The following is a 19,379-nucleotide window of genomic DNA, read 5'->3' on the forward strand; positions in this document are numbered from 1 at the left end:
TCAAGCAGAAGAAAACCTTCACGTTCCTTCTCCGGGGTGTGCGCGTGCTTCAACTCCAAGATACACTCCCTGCCTCCTGAAATTAATTCAACATTCCTGTGGCTCGGGCAAAAATAACTGAAATGAATAATCGGTGGTGCAGGCCCTGCTAGAGATTTCCTGGTGGATAGAGCCCTCTGCAGGAAGCAAAAAGGCAGAAGCAGAGCACCATTATTTACCAGAAGAGCCCTGGAAGGTATAAGGGACAAGATAGCAATAGCTTATCAAGTTCTTTCATCTTGCAGGTGTAATTTTCTGTAGCAATTCTCTGGTATTACATCCATTCCATTCCCTGCTTGCAGACAGCGTTACCACTCCCTGCTCCTTTTCTCCTGTCTTATTTACGCCTCCTCCACTGCTGGTGCCACTGCTCAGCCTGCATCTTGGGTGCACTGCAGAGCTGTGCTGGAGCTAAGGCTGCTTTGCTATGCACAGGAACATGACGCTCTTATCTCACATCCTCTGCTTTTATCACCACAATAATCATGTTTCCCTGAGGTTTCCGCTTGTTTCAGACACTTTTATTTCTTCACACAAGAGCCAAAAACAGCAGGTTCTGAGTGAAACTGGTCTGTGAAGATGGGAATGCCTCTGTGTGCCCATGCTTGTCTGTGTATGTAAATACACCTCTGATTTTTCATGCCTTCTGGCTGCAGACCTTTCAGATACACATCCTGGGCCTCCTGAGTGATAGAAGGAGGCAATGCTTGCTGAGCAGCCATCGCTCAGAAGGAGAGATAGTGTTTGGGGTTCTTCCCTAGGGATACCTATGGCCAGTCCCAGAGCAGCAAAACACAGACACAGAGGCCCAGAGCTGCTTCCCTTGCTCAGCTCTCTACACTCAGTGTACACCCTGTCTCCATATCTAACATCAGTTACTTCCCAAAACTTGTGACTCAGCTGCAGAGCAGGAACTTCCCAGAATTACAGCCTTCGTGGCTATAGGAAGAGGCAAAGAAGAGATCTGCACAGAAGGATTCTTCTCATCCCTTGTGCTCTGATTTCATCCCAGAGTCCTGAAACATTAGTGGTACTTTGACATAACCACAACTCATCTGTTCATGGAAGAAAAACCAAGGGAGCTATCTACTCCACAACTGACTGGACTATGCTTTGCTGTCCCGAGAGCAACAACATAGAAAAATAACCAGGCTTCACTTGATGGCTGTAGAGGTTGGCAGGCTGGAGACATTCTGGAGACCTTCTTGTCTCTCCTCAAATCCTGCCCTTCATGCCTGGAGCAATATGGAGGAACCCAAAGGCCAGCTGACATTTAGCCTCTGTGCTATGACATGGGAAGTGCTGTGCCCACAGCTCCGACACTCCTCAGTGGATTGCTCCTCTGCCTTTGGGTTGGAAGGAGAAGCAACAAATCTGGTAAGTTGTCCTGTCAGTCATCTTCGCGCCAAGTGGGAGGCAGAGGGAACCAATCCTCCCAAATTTCTCCCCTGAAAGTGCCCAGCATGTGAGAGATGCTGTCCAACAACTACATCTTCCTGCTGCCAGCGACCAGGTCAGGGCTCAGTTTTTGTTGGCAATCTTTTTCTTTCGGGCAGATACGAGATCATAGAAAGGATTCTGTGTGATGCTGGTCCTGGAAATAGGTGGAAATGAGAGGAAAAACAAGAATTTTAATGACGGAGAACAACACAGGCAACCTACTGAACCTGCACAGAGAAATAGCTCACCAAAAAGTAGGAGTGGAGATGTGCAAATAGGAGAGAACAAAGCTGTGGCTAGAGGTTCTCCAGAAGGGACCTTTAAACTCTTTGGCATCAAGCGGTTGTTAGGTTACAGCAGTTATTTTCATCCCCCCTTTTCAGGCTGTATTGCTTGGCAGCCAAATAAACTGTGTGAACATTTTGGCAGGCTCAGGCTTCCAGTTAAGGTCTCCTCACCTTATTGCTTCAATCCACTCATCACGTTCTGCTGGCGTAGCTGCAGAGATCTTATAGGACTGGTGCTTGCCTTCAACCACCTTCCCATCCCCATCTGTTTTGCAGGCTTTGATCTTCTGCCCTTTGCAATTGGGATTGAAGAGCTCAAAGCAGTTCTGTCAGAAAGGAAACAAAATGGAATTGCAGCAGATGACAGGAGGGATCAAGGAAGCTATGTCGCTTTCAGCCATAGATAACAGGCTCAGAGAGATTTCAAAAGGGACAAGAGCATTTTGCCTTTGAAATGCCCCAAGAATTTCCCCATGAGTTAGATCTTCAAGCCATCCCTCTTAGGTAAGCACATGCCCCCTGTGAAGGGCTGGACATGAAAACAGATCTTATGGAGAGGTGGAATAGCATTATGGCATCTGTCATCCTGCTCCACACATGAGAATGTTTTCCCCTTTTGGGTAGACACAGCATCCTTTCTTCTGTCTGCTACCACCAAGACAAATAGCACTTCTCCCAAACTCGTGCCACATCAGAGAAGTGGTTTTCCATGGAAGATGCACAGGGAAAAAATGTCACTTCCTAATGAAGTTTCTTAACCCCACAACACTGCCTGGAATACACATTGTGTAACTCATTATGGAGAGTCCTGGTGCAGCATATGTAGAAGCAAGCTCCATGTACTCATCTCTTCCAACATACATATATATACATGCAATTAAGCCAGTAAAAGGATGGTTCTTGGACCAGTTGTTGTCTGTTAAAATACATCTGTGTTTAGAGTGGGTTCCAAGACAGTCTGTCACCTTCCCTTTGAGAAGCACAGTACATGCAGGCTTGGGAAACTGCTGTTCCCCACTACTCCCTTCTCCCAGAGCCACCTCAGCCTTCACCAGCATGGGAGCACCTTCTCTTCCCACCGACCTCCTACTGGCAGAATACCAAGCAATGGAGACTTACTGGCTTTTTGGGGTCATCCACCTTCCGGACTGATAGGTTCTCCAGGGGGATAATGCCCAGAGGCTCTTTGTCCTGCAGTGAAAGAATGAGGAATTAACGCCAAACATCGTCGCTACACCTTTTTCATAGCCCCTCTACTTTCCCCAACACGTGTGCCTTTGTAGGGCAAGAGCAGGGTGTGCCTGGGAAGATCCCTATATTTATATTATGGAGACCTTAAATAACAAGAGATCACAGCAACAGTTTCGGTGTCCATACTTTCTCCAGACCAGAGCCAAGGAAATATTGTATGAAAGGATGGAGACCTGAACTCTGCGAGCATGAGGCAATCTTAACCCCTATGTTCCCTGTCCCCTCAGAGGCTTGTAACCACCCAGAACAAGCTCACAACCTAGAGTTCAGCCTTTACCGTGGTATATTCAAAGTAGTATAGGCAGTTATCGGTCAGAATGAACCAACGACGTTTCCAGGTTTTCACACGTCCTCCTAAAGGCAGTGAGGTTCAAAAATCCATTAGTCTCACTCTTAGCTATCCTTCCCCCAACCCTGCTCTATTCTACACACACACACGCATGCTCTCCCTGTAGCCATCAGTCCCCAGGAGTAAACCATGGTCATCATTACCACCAGTGAACCAGAGGTACTGACCACCATATGGAGAATGCTGAGGGATGTTGCTATGATGAGGCTAAGGATGGGGAGAGGGGAGGGAAATATATATATATATATATATATATAATCATTTTATTTTATTTTTATTTTCTTTTTTGAGCAGAGAGACCCTGCAGGAACGGGACCGGGAGGAGAGGAGAGAGAATGCAGCTGGTTTCAACAGCAGGTGTCAGCCTCAGCCCATCACAGCAGATAGGAAGGAGGGGCAATGGAACTGCTGGTTCCAGGATGAGTTTTGGTCTCCTGAGTGGGTCTCTGGAGGGAATTTGAGATGGGAGGGAGGCATGATGGTGAGGAATCCCAAGGAGTTAGAGGAAGGCTCTCACTGACCTAGTTTTAGGAGCCAGCCCTCACGGTTGGGGTTGAAGAATGTATGTGTGAGATCATTCCCATCATCTTCTGGTATAGAGAACGGCTCGTTCTTTATGCTGTCAAACAGATTCTGCCCCAGAGCATTGGAACGAGGAGAGAAAGAGAAAATAAAAAGAAAGAAAAAATTCTGACAAAGTTGTACACAACCATTTCAGGTCCATCTGGTACATCATTCTACACAGGGCAGGTGAGTGAATGGGAAAGGAGGTAATAGTGAGCATTAGCCCTCAACAGCCCTCAGTGTACACCTCAAAATGCATCAAGAGTGACTGCAAGCTTTTTTCTGCACTCTGAGGCAAAAATAAAGGAAATCCATTTTGGAAACCATGTAATTCATCAGGACTGGCAGCAGTGACTGACCACAGTATGTCATATGGGGACAGCTGAGTATATGACAAGGTAGCACTAAGGAATATAGAGGGTGGGAGGGGGGTGACAGTGACTGCAGCCCCATTTAGGCTCTGGGTTGGTGGTGCACCTTCCAATAACCAACCAATCCAATAATAATAACAAACACAGAATCATAGGGGTTGGAAGGGACCTCTGGGAAACACGTGGTCCAACTCTCTGCTTCCCTACAGTAGGTTGTACAAGAAAGTGTCCAGCCAAGTCTTGAATATCTTCAGAGAAGGAGATTCCACAAACTCTCTGGGCAGATTATTTCAGTGCTGTCACCCTCAAAGTAAAGAAGCTTCTCCTCATGTTTGTATGGAACTTCCTGTATTCCACTGCTCAAAAAAGCCTGGCCCCATCCACTTGATTCCCACCCATTAGATATTTATAAACAGTGATGAGGTTCATCCTCAGCCCTCTCTTCCCCAGACTGAACAGTCCCAGGGCTCTCAGCCTTTCCTCATGAGGGAGATGCTCCAGGCTTCTCATCATCTTGGTGGCCCTCCACCAGGCACTCTCTAGAAATTCCTCGTCTTTCTTGAACTGGGGAGTATAGAACTGGACACATGAATCCAGATGTGGCCTCAGCAGGGCAGAGGAGAGGTGGATGATCACTTTCCTCTACCTGCTGTCCATGCTCTTTGTAATGCACCATTGGCCTTCTGGGCCACAAGGGCACACTGCTAGCTCATGGCCAACCTGCCATCCACCAGGATGCACAGGTCCTTCTCCTTGAGCTCCTTTCCAGCAGGTCAGCCTCTGACCTGTACTGATGCATGTGGTTATTCCTCCCCAGGTGCCGGATTATGTACTTGTCCCTGTGTAGAAGGCTACCACTGTTCACTGCTATTCTCTGAATGTCTCTCTTGCTGCATGTCCTCACCAACAAGCATGTCTGCAGTCACTCTACAAAGCATTTTTCATGTTTTCCAGCTTCCTTTTTTATACCTTTTTCCTCGAGCAGCTCTCCCCCTTACAGGGCAGAAGGTCAACAGTATTATATTACACTGAGATCAATGGACCTTACATTCACAGTGAAGCCTGACCCAGAGAGAAAATAGGGACTGATGATAGAATAGGAAATCAAAACCTTTCTTACCTTTAAGAGCTCTTCTGGCAGGTCTGCTCCATCATTGATGCCTCGGTTGATGGACACAAACCTTTCAAATGGGGGTTTGTCTTTCACATTAGGGTTGTGCAGGCTGGTGTTAAGCATGATAATAGAGAAGGAGAGTATATAACAAGTATCTGTCAATGAGAAAGGAAACCAGGACTGATGGCATTTTTCTTACAGAGCAGGTAATCCACATGCTAACAGGTGACTAGGATTCTAGTTGCTGGTGAGCAGCTTCAACCTCTCAGATTTAGGAGGAGATTTCCCCTCTACCAGGTCTAAGAGTGGCAGATGGGGCTTGGGGAGAGTTGATCTCCTGTGATGGAGACAATTCCCGAATAGGCAATTTGGGTAGATCTGGTCAGGTAACAGCTCTGCTAGCAAGGGAAGTTTCTACAGACCCGTGCCTGTAAGTGGTACCCATGCTGCAATGAGACATGTTTCACCTGGGGCTGGAACAATTCTCAAGAATACTCCCTGTTGGGATGTGCTGGAGCACAGTAGAAGAAAGCGGACAGAAGACCACCAGCCTACTGAAAAGTACTGAAAAGGTACTACTGAAGTACCTTTAACTTCAAGTAAGAGAAAGACAACATCCACACTTTCAGAGGATGCTTTCTATGCACTGTGATTGGGAAAGGAAGGCTCCTCCCTCTAACACACAGTGGATCTTTGCTTTATAGGCATTCTCCTCCCTATAAATACCTGTGGACTGGAATACTCCTGGGTTACACTTGCAGTACCAGTTGGCAAAGGCCTCCATCATGCGGTCAATTTTCTGCGCTTCCCCAGGCAGCCGGAAGCTCCATAGGAACTGTCTAGCAGGAGTAGCATGCCAGAGAGTTAGTCAGATTGTGTACAAGGAATCCTTTCCCTCAGCCCATGAGACACCATGGAAATAAAGGGAGTTATCACAGCAGGAAAACAGTGCAGCACATGAAGCAGGAGATCTGCTCCTTTCTCTAAACACTTCTCTCACACATTCTGAAAAGAAGCAGCAGAGCTAAGCATCCTGTAAATCATGGCTCTTCTTCCCTACCGAGCATTCTGCAAGGTATCAGGGACAAGAGAAAGAGCCCTGCCAGAAGGCCTCCCTGCAGAGAATGAGATGCTCTAGGACAGAGTCACTTTGTCACAGACATAATGGGCACTGTGAGCTAACGTATTTCCTAGTACAAAAAATAACTTACCCTGCCCCCACCATCCACTGAAACCACAACAACCCACCCAACTCACTATCACCATCTTCTCTGAACATGGCTAGTCCATTCAGAAGGCCATGAAGGAGGTCCACCAAGGAAAAGTACGTTTGCAATTCACAGACTAGAGCCAATACACACAGCACAGCCTTGAGAAGCCCAATATCATCCCACTGGGGCTTTCATGACCTCTCTGGGTGGTAAGACCCAGTGGCTGGACAGGTTCCTGCTCCAGTTGTTACTTCTTGAACACCCACCTTAGTGCTTGCACCAGGTTGAGGTTGGCAAACTGGTGACATGCCACAAAGGCTTGGAGAATCTGAATGTTTTTGGAGTCTCTGGGAGAAGAGAGAGGGAGAAGGTCATTAGAGAGCTTTGCCCTTGCTCTGTTTGGATGCTGTTGGATGTTTTGGATGTGATCACAGGTATCTTGTTTCCTCCCAGACTCCCTTTCCCCTCAACCAGCAAGAAATCAAGATAGATGGGCATCACTCTTGTCTGAGAAGACTGACTCCAGTATAGACAGAAAGACAGGTAGCCCATGCAGACAACCTCAGCCACACTCCAAAGGACATTTCCCATGTCCTCTGCCCACTCAGCCCACTGTAGTGGGAGGTCATGTTCAGCATCAGCATCTGCCAAGGGTCATCTAAAATGGAGTCTGAGAGGGATTAGGCAGAATAGGGCATCCAAAGGACCTCCTTATCTCAGCTGGGTTTCTTACCTCCCACCCAGGTAATCTCCAATGGCTGTCTTGTTCAAGCCTTCACCCTTGTGGAGGAATTTGGCGATCTCCTGCAGGTCTGAGGACAACAGCTGCTGCTCAATCAGGTACTGGATCCCCTGGAGGAGGGCAAGCAAGACAGCAAAGTAGGACAGATCTTTGTCTTGGTGTGAAATTAGAACTTTAATATTCTAATGTCAGACTTCATTGGCCTTGTTGATATTGTCTACTGTTACTCCTCAGTCTCTCTATGGGAGACCACAGTCACGTTCTCCTTATTCCCACCATTTTTATCTACTGTGGTGGGCTGGTATCATGCTCAGTTCATTCCTAAACTTGGATAAATGTTTCACTGAACTGAAAACTCAAGTAAACAAGTAAAGGGTAGTGTAGCTCTAAAGTTCAAACAGCCACGTATATTTAAAGTTAAGTCAAAAGGGTTTATTTTAACAACATTCTTGGTCAAAATATCTTAGAGTTCTATTCCCAAAAGTCAGGTTTCAACAAATAAACTTAAAAAAAAAAACACCACAGCTGTTTGGAAATAAATAAGAAGATGGTATCAAAAAGGGTATTCAGGCAGAATTGTAGGCCTGAGACTATATCTTTTTCCTAAAGTTTTTTGTAGGCCACTGGACAGAGAAGTCAGCAACCTTGTAAACTCCACTCTCCCAACCCAACAAGGATGGAGTGTGTGATCTTTAAGGAAGACAGACAGTCTGAATCAGGTTGTGCAAACAGCCAACATTTTATCGTAGAGAGAATTTCATCATTTTCAAAGTCACTGAAATCTGAGCTTTTGTTCAGCTTAAGAGCACTATCTAAAAACACGGCAGTTCTCCAGACCACACTGCAATTCTCCTCACAAAACACAGTAAAGGAATGAATATTGTTTTAGATATATCAAAATGTTCTACTTCAACAGAATCAATTCACTTTGCCTTGCAATATATAAGAATCTATTTCTAAAATGTCCCAAAGAAAAATCAGTTTCAAAGGAAGAAATTGAAATGTTTGGGAGATTTCTCCACACTGTTTTCCTTCCTTTTTCCCCAGATGAAATTTCTGTTAGATCAATTTAATTTTGAAAATTATTGCAGTGATGGTGGAGCTCCATTTTCCACACTAGAATGTTTCTCCCAGAAGATTTTGTTCAGCTATATTCCTAGTGTTTACCTCCTGTAGCCTCAGGAACTTACCCTGAGCATTTGGAGATGGGAACTCATTTCATCAATATTGCGTAGATGAAACATAAACTCAGCAGGGACAAAGAAAGTTCCCTGCATTGCAAGACCTACCAGACTCTAGTTATGTATCAAAAGGGAAGCAATAAACAGAGATCAGTGTGTGCCTGTTCTAAACTAAAATCAATATAGGAGCATAGTACAGCAGTTGGACCGGGCTGATCAGCACTGAACTAATAATGCTAAAACGGTTTGGGGTCAGGATTAGTTCAGGCATTTCTGCATGGCATGGCAAAGTGCCAGAGAAAGAGATGCCTCTGGGGCCTCAAACCAAGGTCAAACATAAAGACAAAAAGAGAATTTGCTGTCACATGATCTCGATGCACTGTTATCAGTGCTCAAAGGCAGCTCCCACCAGCAGAGGGATGTTGCATGCACTTCCGATGCAGTGTAGAAGACATCTTGAGGGTCTCAGCAAGGAAGCATGTAAAGCTGTCACACAGACCAGCAGCCATCCAAGATGATAGCTGCAGTTAGCCTACAATGAACAACTGTTCAGTGCAGACTGTTTTTCATTTATGGAGTTAAAGAAAAATGATCCACCAGTGAGGAGGAAGGAAGAGGCAACTGTCTTTCTCATGTATTTTCTACTTAGTCTGATTTAGTGCTTTCTGCTGAGGATGGAAGGCTATGGAGTCTAGATCTCACTGCTAAGAGCCTCAGAAAGTGGAAGATCCACATTCACTAACCAGCACTTACAAAACCAAAACTACTTCCAAAACAACAGAGGCAGCTTGGAATTGAGGGAGGTGAAGGAGGGGATTGTCAAGCTGCTTTTCATCATTTATCAGCAGTCCTTATCAACTGGGGAGGTCTCAGACAACTGGAGATTTGCCAACGTGATGCTCATCTACAGGAGGGATTGGAAGGAGGATCAAGAGAACTACAGGCTTGTCAGCCTGACCTTGGTATGGGGAAAAGTCGTGGAGCATATCATCTTGAGCACAGTCACACAGGGCATGTAGGATGCTCAGGAGATCAGGCCTAGCCAGCATGAGTTTGTGAAAAACAGGTTCTCAACTTCAGGTGACCCACCCAGAGAATGAAGGAAAGGCTGTGGATGTATTCTGCCTAGACTTTGGTGAAGATTTTGACTCAGCCTCCCACAGTATTCACCTGGAGAAGCTGGCAGCCCATGGCTTAGACAGGTGTACTCTTCACTGGGTAAAAACCTGCATAGATGGCTGGGCCCAGGGAGTGGCGGTGAATGGAGTAAAATCCATCCGGTGATTCGTCAGTAGTGGTGTTCCCTAAGGGTCAGCACTGGAGCCTGTCCTATTTAATATCTTTATTGACAGTCTAGATGAGAGGATTGAGGGCACCCTGAGTAAATTTGCAGATGACACCAAGTTGGGTGGAAGTGTTGATCTGCTTGAGGGTAGGAAGGCCCTCCAGAGGGATCTCAGTAGTCTAGATTGATGAGTTTAGACCAACTATATGAGCTTTCACAAGACCAAGTACCAGGTCTTGCACTTTGGTCACAACAACCCCCTGCAGTTCTACAGGCCTGTAGCAGGGTGGCTGGAAAGATGAGTGGTGGAAAAGGATCTGGGGGTATTAGTCAACAGACGGTCAAACATGAACCAGCAGCATGCCCAGGTGGCAAAGAAGGCCAATGGCATCCTGTCTTGTATCAGCAATACTGCAGCCAGCAGGAGCAGGGACTGGGTGTAGTGAGGCTGAACCTCCAGTGCTGTGTTCAGTTGGGACCCCTCACTACCAGAAAGACATGGAGGCCCTGGAGCGTGTCCAGAGAAGGGCAGCAGAGCTGTGAGGGGTCTGGAGCACAAGTGTGATGGGGAGCGGCTGAGGGAAATGGGGTTGGTCAGGCTGGGGGAGAGGAGGCTCAGGGGAGACCTTACCACTCTCTACAATGACCTGGAAGGAAGTCGTGGTGAGGTGGGGGTCAGCCTTTTCTTCCTGGTAATAGGGATACAACAAGAAGTAATGACCTCAGTTTGTGCCAGGTGAGATTCAGGTTGGATATTAAGAAGAATTTTTTCTCAAGAGTGGTGCTGCAGCTGGAACAGGCTGCCCAGGGAGAGAGGTGGTGGAGTCACACTGTCCCTGGAGGTGTGTAAGAAAAGGTAGATATGGTACTTAGGGACATGGTTTAGTGGGTAATATTGGTGACAAGGGGATGGCTGGACTAGATGATCTTACATCTTAATGATGTTATGATTCTGTTCATCCTGACCACCACACAAACAGTCAGAAGAGGTGGACTGAAGAATGTTTAGCTCTCTTGACACACAGTGTTATGCCATCCTCCCTTTATTTCTCTTAGTTTTGGGTTGTATCTGATGAAATTCTATATAGACCCCTATATGATGTGGGGAGACAACACAGACTGATCTTACCAGTGTATTTCAGAAATAGCAAAGAAGGTGCTTCTGACTAGAGCCTTAGCGAGGTAGGAAACCAGCCCCAGAGTCTGTGCAAATAAATCCTTTGGCATAGGTGGGACCAGTACTTAACAGAAAAAACTTCCTCACAGCTTTATCCTCAAATTTGGAATTATCTCATCCTACCTTTTCAGGATCCATGTTGAATTTCTTCCGACCCACGGACAGAAGTTTATCCCTCTGTGATAGTTTGCTCCAAACAAAAAGAAGAAAAGCCAAACTTAGAATACAGGGCTGTGTTTCACTTAGAACACTCACAAGGCTACTCAGATAGCAAGGGAAGGTATCTGTTCAGGGAGAAATCTCAGAGGACAGAAGAACATTCCAGGCCTCATTTTCCTGCCTTTGTTGTGATCCAAATTCCATTAGCGCTCCTGTTTTCCCAACACTAAAGAGGGAGGTTTTGGAAACAAAGGAATACTTAACAGCTTCACTTACCTGGTCCTCTCACCAGGATTCTGGTCTGCCTCTTGCCTCTCCTCTGCATTTTGGAAGCCCTCAATCTCTGCAAACACTTGCGCAATCTCTTCTTTCAGCTTCTGCAAAAGAAATATCAAGAGGGTGAAGGTTGTGAAGGGAAAAACAGATGTACAAAGCCTGTCTTATTTCATCCCTCCATCACAGGAAAAGGCCAGCTGCTCAGAACTAGCCAAGGATGTCTATGAAATATGCATGGCCCTGAGGTGACCTTGCCCATCCAAACTGGCATTCAGCTGAAAGAAATGAGAGAGAAGGGCAGAGGACGTTCTCCTATCTGTTGTCACTGAGGGCTGGAAAATCAAGCTCAGTCAGCCTGGAGGAGTTAGAGAACTCACCCCAATATTGATTTCAGTTCTTCAAACAATGTCATATATGACACTTCTTTCACCACACGTATTTCCTTCTAGATTTTGCTTTGCACAGCCTGGCTACACATCCAGGACAGAGAAAGTAGAACCAGTAACTGTGAGGTCAGTGTGGATCTGAAATGGCCAAGCTTAGAAATATAGTTTCTAATGCTCCTGTCACTAAATACCAGTGAGTGGATATCTGTCTTTAGATAGAGAAAGAAGAGAGGAGGGCAAAAAGAATTTTGAGAGCCAATTGTTTCCTTTAGGTCCATGAGAGATGGTAGCCTTCTTGCCAGGATGTTCTGTGTTGCCAAGGAAACCAAGATCTGTGCATCCCCTTGTTTTCCTTCCACAGTTTGGGTTCCCCTCAGAGCAAGAGTGCTTCGTTACATGCCTCTTCCAGGAATCTCTCAATTTATTTCTTTAGCAAACTGCAATAGGCAGGGAAAGAAGGGTTATGTGACTACTGTAGCCTCAGCTAGGAGTAAGGATGCAGCTATGATATGATATGATATGATATGATATGATATGATATGATATGATATGATATGATATGATATGATATGATATGAAATGATATCATACAGAAACTGTGAAGTTCTCCAATATCCCACAGCTTTAATGTTTTGCTCTTACTTTCATTCTGTTTTGTTTCATCAGTCTTACAGAGCTGAAAGTGTTCCTAGCAAGCTTCAAGTACTGCACAAATGTCACAAAGCTGTGACCATATCTCCCGAATTTCAAATGATTATGTGTTTTGTTGGTTTTTTTTCTCTCCATAACAGGTAAGATGAGATTCAGCCTCTTCCCTTCTCTCTTTCTCAAACAGCACCACCCCTCAAGTCTTTTTGATAAAGAATATTGCTAAATTGTTAATGAAGATATCCACCTGGAAAAAAAGTTCTAGTTCTAGGTGCACTTTCACCTAAACTCATTCTGCTCCACTGGACAATGCATGCTCTGTTAATTAATGGCTCTGGGTTTTAGAATAAGGTTCAATGTAGTCTAGTATCTCTTTTTGTGTCCAGAGTATGTTAAAAAAAATGTAGGATTTGTGTTCAAATACCCTGCCTCCCACAGTGCCCACTGCCCATCCTGAAAACTGAAAAGATGAAAATCGTGCACAAGCAGTCCAGTCCAACCATGACCCAACAGCATGACCCTAATTAACAACCCTCCGCTAAATCATGTCCCTGAGCAAATGCGATATTACTAACTGATTATTTTGTTATTTGTTAGTTTGTTGTTTTCAGGCTCTTCAGGAGTCAATGAAGTAGTGTTTGAGTCTGCTAAAGGAAAAGAAGAAAAGCAAGTTCAGCTATGGAAGTTTGCGTTGAAGGTCCTTCCATCACACCTTTCAAAAGGGACTTGGCAAGGTCCACAAAAAGAGCAAAAAATTAAAAATCACAGAGGGATGCAGCAGATAACTAGAACTGATAATGTGACTGATAATTTTAAATAGCCATAAATGCTGAGTCAAATCCTTGCCTCAGTCATATTTCTTTCCTTTACCCTAAATATGCAATCCCAGCTCATCCCTATCAATGAACTGCCAACCCTTTCTCAAATACCCCATTATGTTGGATGATGAATCCTGCAGCAGAGAGTACCACAGGTTGGATGAGTGCTGGTGGCAAATATGTCAGGGCAGACATGCTCAGAATTCAAGTTAGATCATGGCAGAGCAAATATCCCCAGTGCAGAAGCACTTCTGCATGGCTTGGACTGTTATGTGCTTGGTGAAGACAGTTCTGAGAACTGAGGCATGATGGAAGGAACAGGATGGTTCTTACCTTAATGTCCTCCAAGAGCTCCTCTCTGTGCTGCCTTATTGTCTCTATTTCAGCCTCTTCAGCCTCACTCAGGTCAGGTGACCCTGGAAGAACAAACGGGTGCCTATGAGAATAGTTGATGCCAACATATCACAGGAAAAGCTGCCTCAATCTCTTGGTGCCTCAGCAGCTTTGATATCTGTACTCCTGCATCTATGCTCCCTGCTGTTGTAACCACTGAACCCGAGCTTTGTCTTGCAAATGATTCTCAGTTCAGAGCCAGCAGCAGCCCCCTATACCCTGTCTCATAGCCAGCCTCTCTGCTAGCAGCCCTCTGATCTACCCACCTGCCTACACAACCCAGTTTACTCACTGTAAGCGCAACAAAGAGCCTTTACCAAATGCTCTTTGGTGGTTTTTGTGTCAGTCACCTCAGTGTACAAGACCTCTAGCACAAGATAGATGCGACCTAAATAGTCCATCTACACCCAAACCTCCCATAAAGAAACACTAGCTTCATTGATTGACCCACCACAGCTAGAGTCAAAAACAGCTCAAGAAAGAGAATCAAGGACTTTCAAGTCTGAGGACAGGGTCTAGGGGATGAAAGACTTGCTGAAGAAGAAGCATCTGTGGGAAGCTTTTATTCTGCTCTTCCCCCCCCCACCCACCCCCACCCCCCCCGTGGATTACAGACAATATAAAAATGCGAACAGGCTTCCTTGTAATGCACAGGAAGTCAAACAGATAACAGAGTTAAAGAGACCACAACATGATTCATAAAAGGCCACGAAGAATCGGGGTGATAGCACTGCTGCTAAATATAATCTAGCTGAAGCACAGCCTCTTCAGCAAGAATGAGGAGACTGCAGTGACAGAGAGGCACAGCAGATAGTAAGCCCCAGGAAAATATACGGGACACACACAGGCTGAGGGCAATGATGCTAATGGGAGCTCAGTGCACAACTTGCAGTGGGAATCCTCACACCGAGAGATAAAGCTTTCCCAGGTAGTCACATTAAGTTATTGGAACACCCTGCTCTGCTTTTTCATAAGCCAAAATCCCCTGGACCTCTCATCTTCCTGAGAAAAGGAGAAGTGGCACCAAGTGTCTTGGAAATTGGCTTAGTGTGGCACTCACATGCAAAACAAATGCTATAAATATGAGTGGGGAGAAAGGGGAAGGAACAAGACAAGACAGACAAAAGGAAAAGAGGACAAAGACAGTCATCTTGGAGTCCATGTGGTTCTTTCCTGCCATGTCCGCAATGGTTCAGATAAACCTGCCTTCCCTAAGCTTGGTCTTCCCAACATCCTTTTGTCTGGTTGAGTTTCCATGTGCTGTCATGCAAGGCTGTGCCCCATCCCTCCTGCAGCCATGTGGAAAGGCCACTGCACCTCAGAGGGGAAAGCATTGGGCCAGGAGCCAGCACAAAGACAGGGATGAGAACTGCCCATTTCACCTCGCAGCTGTGCAAAGAGCCCTCATGAGGAGCTGGAAGAAGCTGAAAGAAGCTGCAGCCAGTCAAGATGATGCCAGACTCAGCCTCTCCAGCTTTATCTCCCTCACCAATATAGGGTCTGATAATAATGGAATCACTGGGGTGATTATTTGGCAAACTCTCACTCAGACCCTTTGTGCTGTATTACTGCAGCAGGACTTACCTGAGGAAACTCCCTTTCCCCCACCCTTTGTGCAGAGACTGCGGTGTCTGGTTGCTTTGCTTCAGTTGTTCCACAACTACAGAAGCAGCCTAACACATCTTAAAGAAATCTGAGGCTCCCAGAGGGCACCATCTCACCCACATGACCCCCACAGATACTGCAAACAACTCTGTCTCCCTTCCTCCTGAACATCTGAAAACCCCATGTCCCAAGTGATTCACCTGCCCAGCATGGTAGAGTGAGAAACATGTGGGAAAGAACATGTCGGGGGGAGAAAATGCATGTGACTTATGGAGAAGGGGAGGGAATCAGTCAGAAAGGGTGAAATAGAAGGGAAAATAACACATAGAGCAAAACTTCAGGGCAATTTAGACTAAAATGCAGAAAAGATCCTTGTAAGGTTTTCTAAGTTTCCTAAACTAAGTTTCTGATTTCTTCGGAAAATAATTCTGAGGTCAGTTCCTATATGCTACTCTGCCCCCTTTCAGGAGGCCTAACACAGCTCAAGGTTATTTTGAGGCTATTCATCAAGATTACTGCATACATCAGGGTTTATAATTAGGGGAAGTGAATGCAAAAAGCTCGTTTGGGGAACTGTCCACAGCAAGACACAGAAAACTGCAGAGGCAGCTGCACAAGAAGCAGAGAATGGGAGCAGACTGTTTTGCCTCTCCTTCTTTCTCCACTTTCAAAATGAGCCACACTAGCAGGAGAGGGAGGTTCTGAGCGAACCAGGCTCACTCCCAAACTATGCAGTGCAGAGGGAAGTCAGCCCTGCACCAGAACACTGAGGAATGGCTTCAGTGTCGTCAAAGTCCTCGGTACCAGCAAGTTCCACTTCTTTCTAGGACTAGATCAGGGCACAGATGAAGCATAGCCTTTTTCAGGGTTCTCTGCACAAGGGAAATTTCATGCTGATAAAGAGCACCCACAGGTGCAAATAAAAACACCCACAGGTTTCAGGAAAATGCTATCACCCAATCCTGCTCTGCAGTCTGCTGGCCCATGCACAGCTCACGACATCGATACCAGCTGGCATCCTCTACAGAAAGGACCTGAAGTTGCTGCACGGAATTTATTTTCAGAGAACAGATGTTGAAAGGATAGCACATAAGTGCAGCACATGTGGGACTCTCTCCTGCTCTTTACGTTGCTCCTCCAGTCTCAGAGCATTCTCAGATACAAAGACCTGACCATTCCTTAATTGCCCAGCCTTGTGTTTTTAGTGCTGTCTCTTAAAATGAACACACAGACTTCAGCACCAGTTGTGGTGACTGATGCCCTCAGCCTCCCTACTTGAAGGGCAGGACAGAGTTACCCCAAAGTCTGATATCTCATGTGGCCAGCAAAGAGTACTGAACTCAGTTGTGCTGAGTTCATTTTGTGTTGACATGAACTGTCCAGAACTGCCCACGTGCTAAAGAGACCTTCATGAGCATATAACATTTGGAGTGGGATGTGAGTACATAGGAGAGCTGAAGGATAGGCTGCAGAAATAGCAGAGGAAGATTGTCATGGAGGGCAGTGTCTGTAGAATGGATACTGACCATCGATATGCTACCCACACACGGTCTGACAGCACAGGCCCATTTGCAAGGCAATGCAGGGCTCCGAATCAGGGAATCATAGAATTGCTCAAGTTGGAAGAAGACTTTCAAGATCATCAAGTCCAACAACAACCTAACCATACTACCCTAACTCTAACAACCCACTGCTATATCATGTCCCTGAGCACCACATCCAAACTGTTTTTAAGCACACATGGCTGCTAAAGGGTTTAGGCACATTCACCCATGGCAACATATGAGCTGAGCATTCTGGTGGGCATTTTCTACCTGGTTGAGGCTGTCTGGTAGGGGAATTTCACCTGAATTTCCATTCCATGTATGATATGGCTTTTTTGTCATCTCCTCTGCAGACTATCACTATTCCTAGTGCTGGGCTGGTAGAAAGAAGCCCTCCAGTTCCCCATTTCCCTCCAACCAAACCTGTCTCCCTCCTGCACCCAGTTAGTTCTCAGCTCTCCGCCAGTCTGTGCCAGAAGAAATTCAAGATGGACCTCACACAGGTTGAATTTGCACATTCTATCTACAGAGGGAAAGATGTGGAGTTTCTGTTGTTCCTTAGCCAGAGCTGAGCAAATTCACATAGTTCCTCAGCAGGATCCCATTGCACTACCACAGTGTGTAACTTTTAGGACAAATAGCTTGTTAACGCATAACTTGAGTGAAAGACCATCTGTATGAAGTACTCTGCCTCCTCCTGCCCAGTTGGCCCTGCAGTAAGTTGGTCCATCACTTTTTTCAGGTAGCGAGGGCCAGCAGCTCTCAAGACAACGGCCTCCACCAATGTGCATAACCAGATGCCAGCAAAAGCTCTGCTCCCACAGGTCCTAGCAATTTCCCTGTCAAGCAAGCCTAGTATGCTGTTTTTTCATGCTCTTTCCTTGTTTACCCATTTAGGAGCTCTCTACATTGTATACACAGGAGCTGGCTAGGACAGAGGATGAGTCACAGCGCAGTCATTGCAAGATCATCCCTTTTTTCTCTGGTGCTTACTGAGTCCATATCCTAGCCTCTCCCTCTATCCTCTGCATTTGCTCAGTCTCAGAGACACATCGAGCTTCCCCAGCCAGGAGGCTCAAAAAGTTCTGTCCGGAAGCCTCCCTTTCTCTGCAGGAGGCCAACCACTTAATCCACCATCTGCCAGACTAGGAAAATAAAACCCAAGATCTCTCTCAGTTCTTCAGATGTGGTTTATCTTCCCCATCTACAGCTGCCTTTGAGATTATTTTGAGACCCTGCAGGCCCACCTGGAGGTGGTGGAACCTTAGTATAATTACCTTTAACAAGTGCAAATGCAAGGGAGGCTACTAATGCCAAAAGCCTAGCAAGCTGGTTGCACTGAGACACCCAACTGCACGAGAAGTTCTGCAAACTGTTGCCTGTATGCCACAAGGAACCACCACTGAGGAGCTCGTGAGCTGTGCCAGAGCTGCATGAAGGGAAGCCAAACATTGTAGGTGCTCAACCAAGTGCCACATAATACCCTTGATATCCCCGTGCTGGTTCTGCAGCTCAGGTCATGGTCACCAGCACAAGGGACCACAGCAATAGACACCCTATACATACAAAGGCCATTCTCAATGGGAGAATTTCTCCTGACGTGAATGGAGTTGGCTTATAGGAGAGCAAGTAAAAATATACAGTTTAAGGCTGACAAGCAATTAGCTGTATCACCAGGGGTCTTCCACCATCTCCTGACACAGGCTGCAGCATCCACTCCAACTACTGAGATTTCAGGGTGTGCACAGCCCCCACAGAAAACAAGACAAAAGATATTGAAGTCTTACCAGCAGGACAAAAGTCCATCCTGAAAGGCCTAATGTATTTTCCACAAGGGCTGTGTTTCTCCTTCCCTTCTGCTTGTTCAGATGCTTCACAGAACTGAAACAACTTGGAGCTAGAGACCAAAATCACAGAAGTATGAGGGGGCGGGTTGCCCCATCGCTCCGCCTCATCCCTTCGACCACATTGCATGAGCTCGCATCAGTGAAGGAAACTGTGTGCAAGCTGATCTGGCCTTACAGAGACTCCTTGGCTACTTCTGCAATGCAAATCCATAAATATATTTCCATCCCAGCAAGTTTAGGGGGAATGTGTGAGCCCACGTTTGTGTCTGGGGGGACCGACATTCACAGAGACAGGACTGTAGCGTTTTGTCTGAGATATTCCTATGAAAGTGGAGAAAAAAGGGAAGTTCCTGATTCAGAAAACTCTTCTGATTCAGTAGATGGTTTTATTTGAAAGGAAAGATTCTTTCTGTGCTAATTCTGCAGCAAGGTTATGTATGAACGAACACACCAAAACTAGAGGGTGGTTGTAGGAGAAGGGTGTTTTTCTCCTTTTCCCTCCCTCACTACTTATTGTAAGTCTTGCTCCTTTCTTCCACCAACAAGCTGTGACCTGAGGAGAAAAGAAGTCCTCTCTGAGGCTCAGCAGTACCTCTCCCATTGGAAGAGCTGCCATTAGAAGCAAAGAGATGCTCTTCCTTCCCCCATCGGTTCCACATATTCCCAGAAGGCTGTGTTCCTCTCACTTCCTC

General features: G+C 46.0%; 1 protein-coding gene across 2 annotated transcripts; it reads right to left on the bottom strand.

The window, feature by feature from the left end:
• Window positions 1-541: 541 nt before the first annotated feature.
• On the bottom strand, window positions 542-18,799 carry CYTH4 (cytohesin 4). 2 transcript variants are annotated; one of them, XM_072339489.1, is made up of 13 exons: window positions 18,628-18,799; window positions 13,632-13,714; window positions 11,447-11,547; window positions 11,135-11,201; window positions 7,360-7,478; window positions 6,893-6,973; window positions 6,142-6,254; window positions 5,422-5,570; window positions 3,888-3,999; window positions 3,295-3,371; window positions 2,886-2,957; window positions 1,938-2,092; window positions 542-1,633 (listed from the first exon to the last, which is right to left on the bottom strand). In XM_072339489.1, exons 1-13 carry the CDS (start codon window positions 18,644-18,646, stop codon window positions 1,561-1,563), a joined length of 1,221 nt encoding a protein of 406 aa, XP_072195590.1. In that variant the 5' UTR covers window positions 18,647-18,799; the 3' UTR covers window positions 542-1,560. The 2 variants fall into 2 exon arrangements, with proteins under 2 accessions (XP_072195590.1, XP_072195580.1); XM_072339479.1 differs by having other exon boundaries at window positions 11,447-12,269; window positions 18,628-18,723.
• Window positions 18,800-19,379: the final 580 nt, after the last annotated feature.

Source organism: Excalfactoria chinensis, chromosome 1, assembly GCF_039878825.1.
Source record: "Excalfactoria chinensis isolate bCotChi1 chromosome 1, bCotChi1.hap2, whole genome shotgun sequence".
NCBI lineage: Eukaryota > Metazoa > Chordata > Aves > Galliformes > Phasianidae > Excalfactoria > Excalfactoria chinensis.

What these genes read in the sequence shown, in the direction of transcription:
- CYTH4 (XM_072339489.1), bottom strand. An exon ending in TCAACATGGATCCTGAAAAG is followed by an intron (nt 7,479 to 11,134) that starts GTAGGATGAGAT and finishes GCCCTCCTCCAG; the next exon opens with GGGATCCAGTACCTGATTGA. An exon ending in TGGATGACCCCAAAAAGCCA is followed by an intron (nt 2,093 to 2,885) that starts GTAAGTCTCCAT and finishes CCTTTCTGACAG; the next exon opens with AACTGCTTTGAGCTCTTCAA.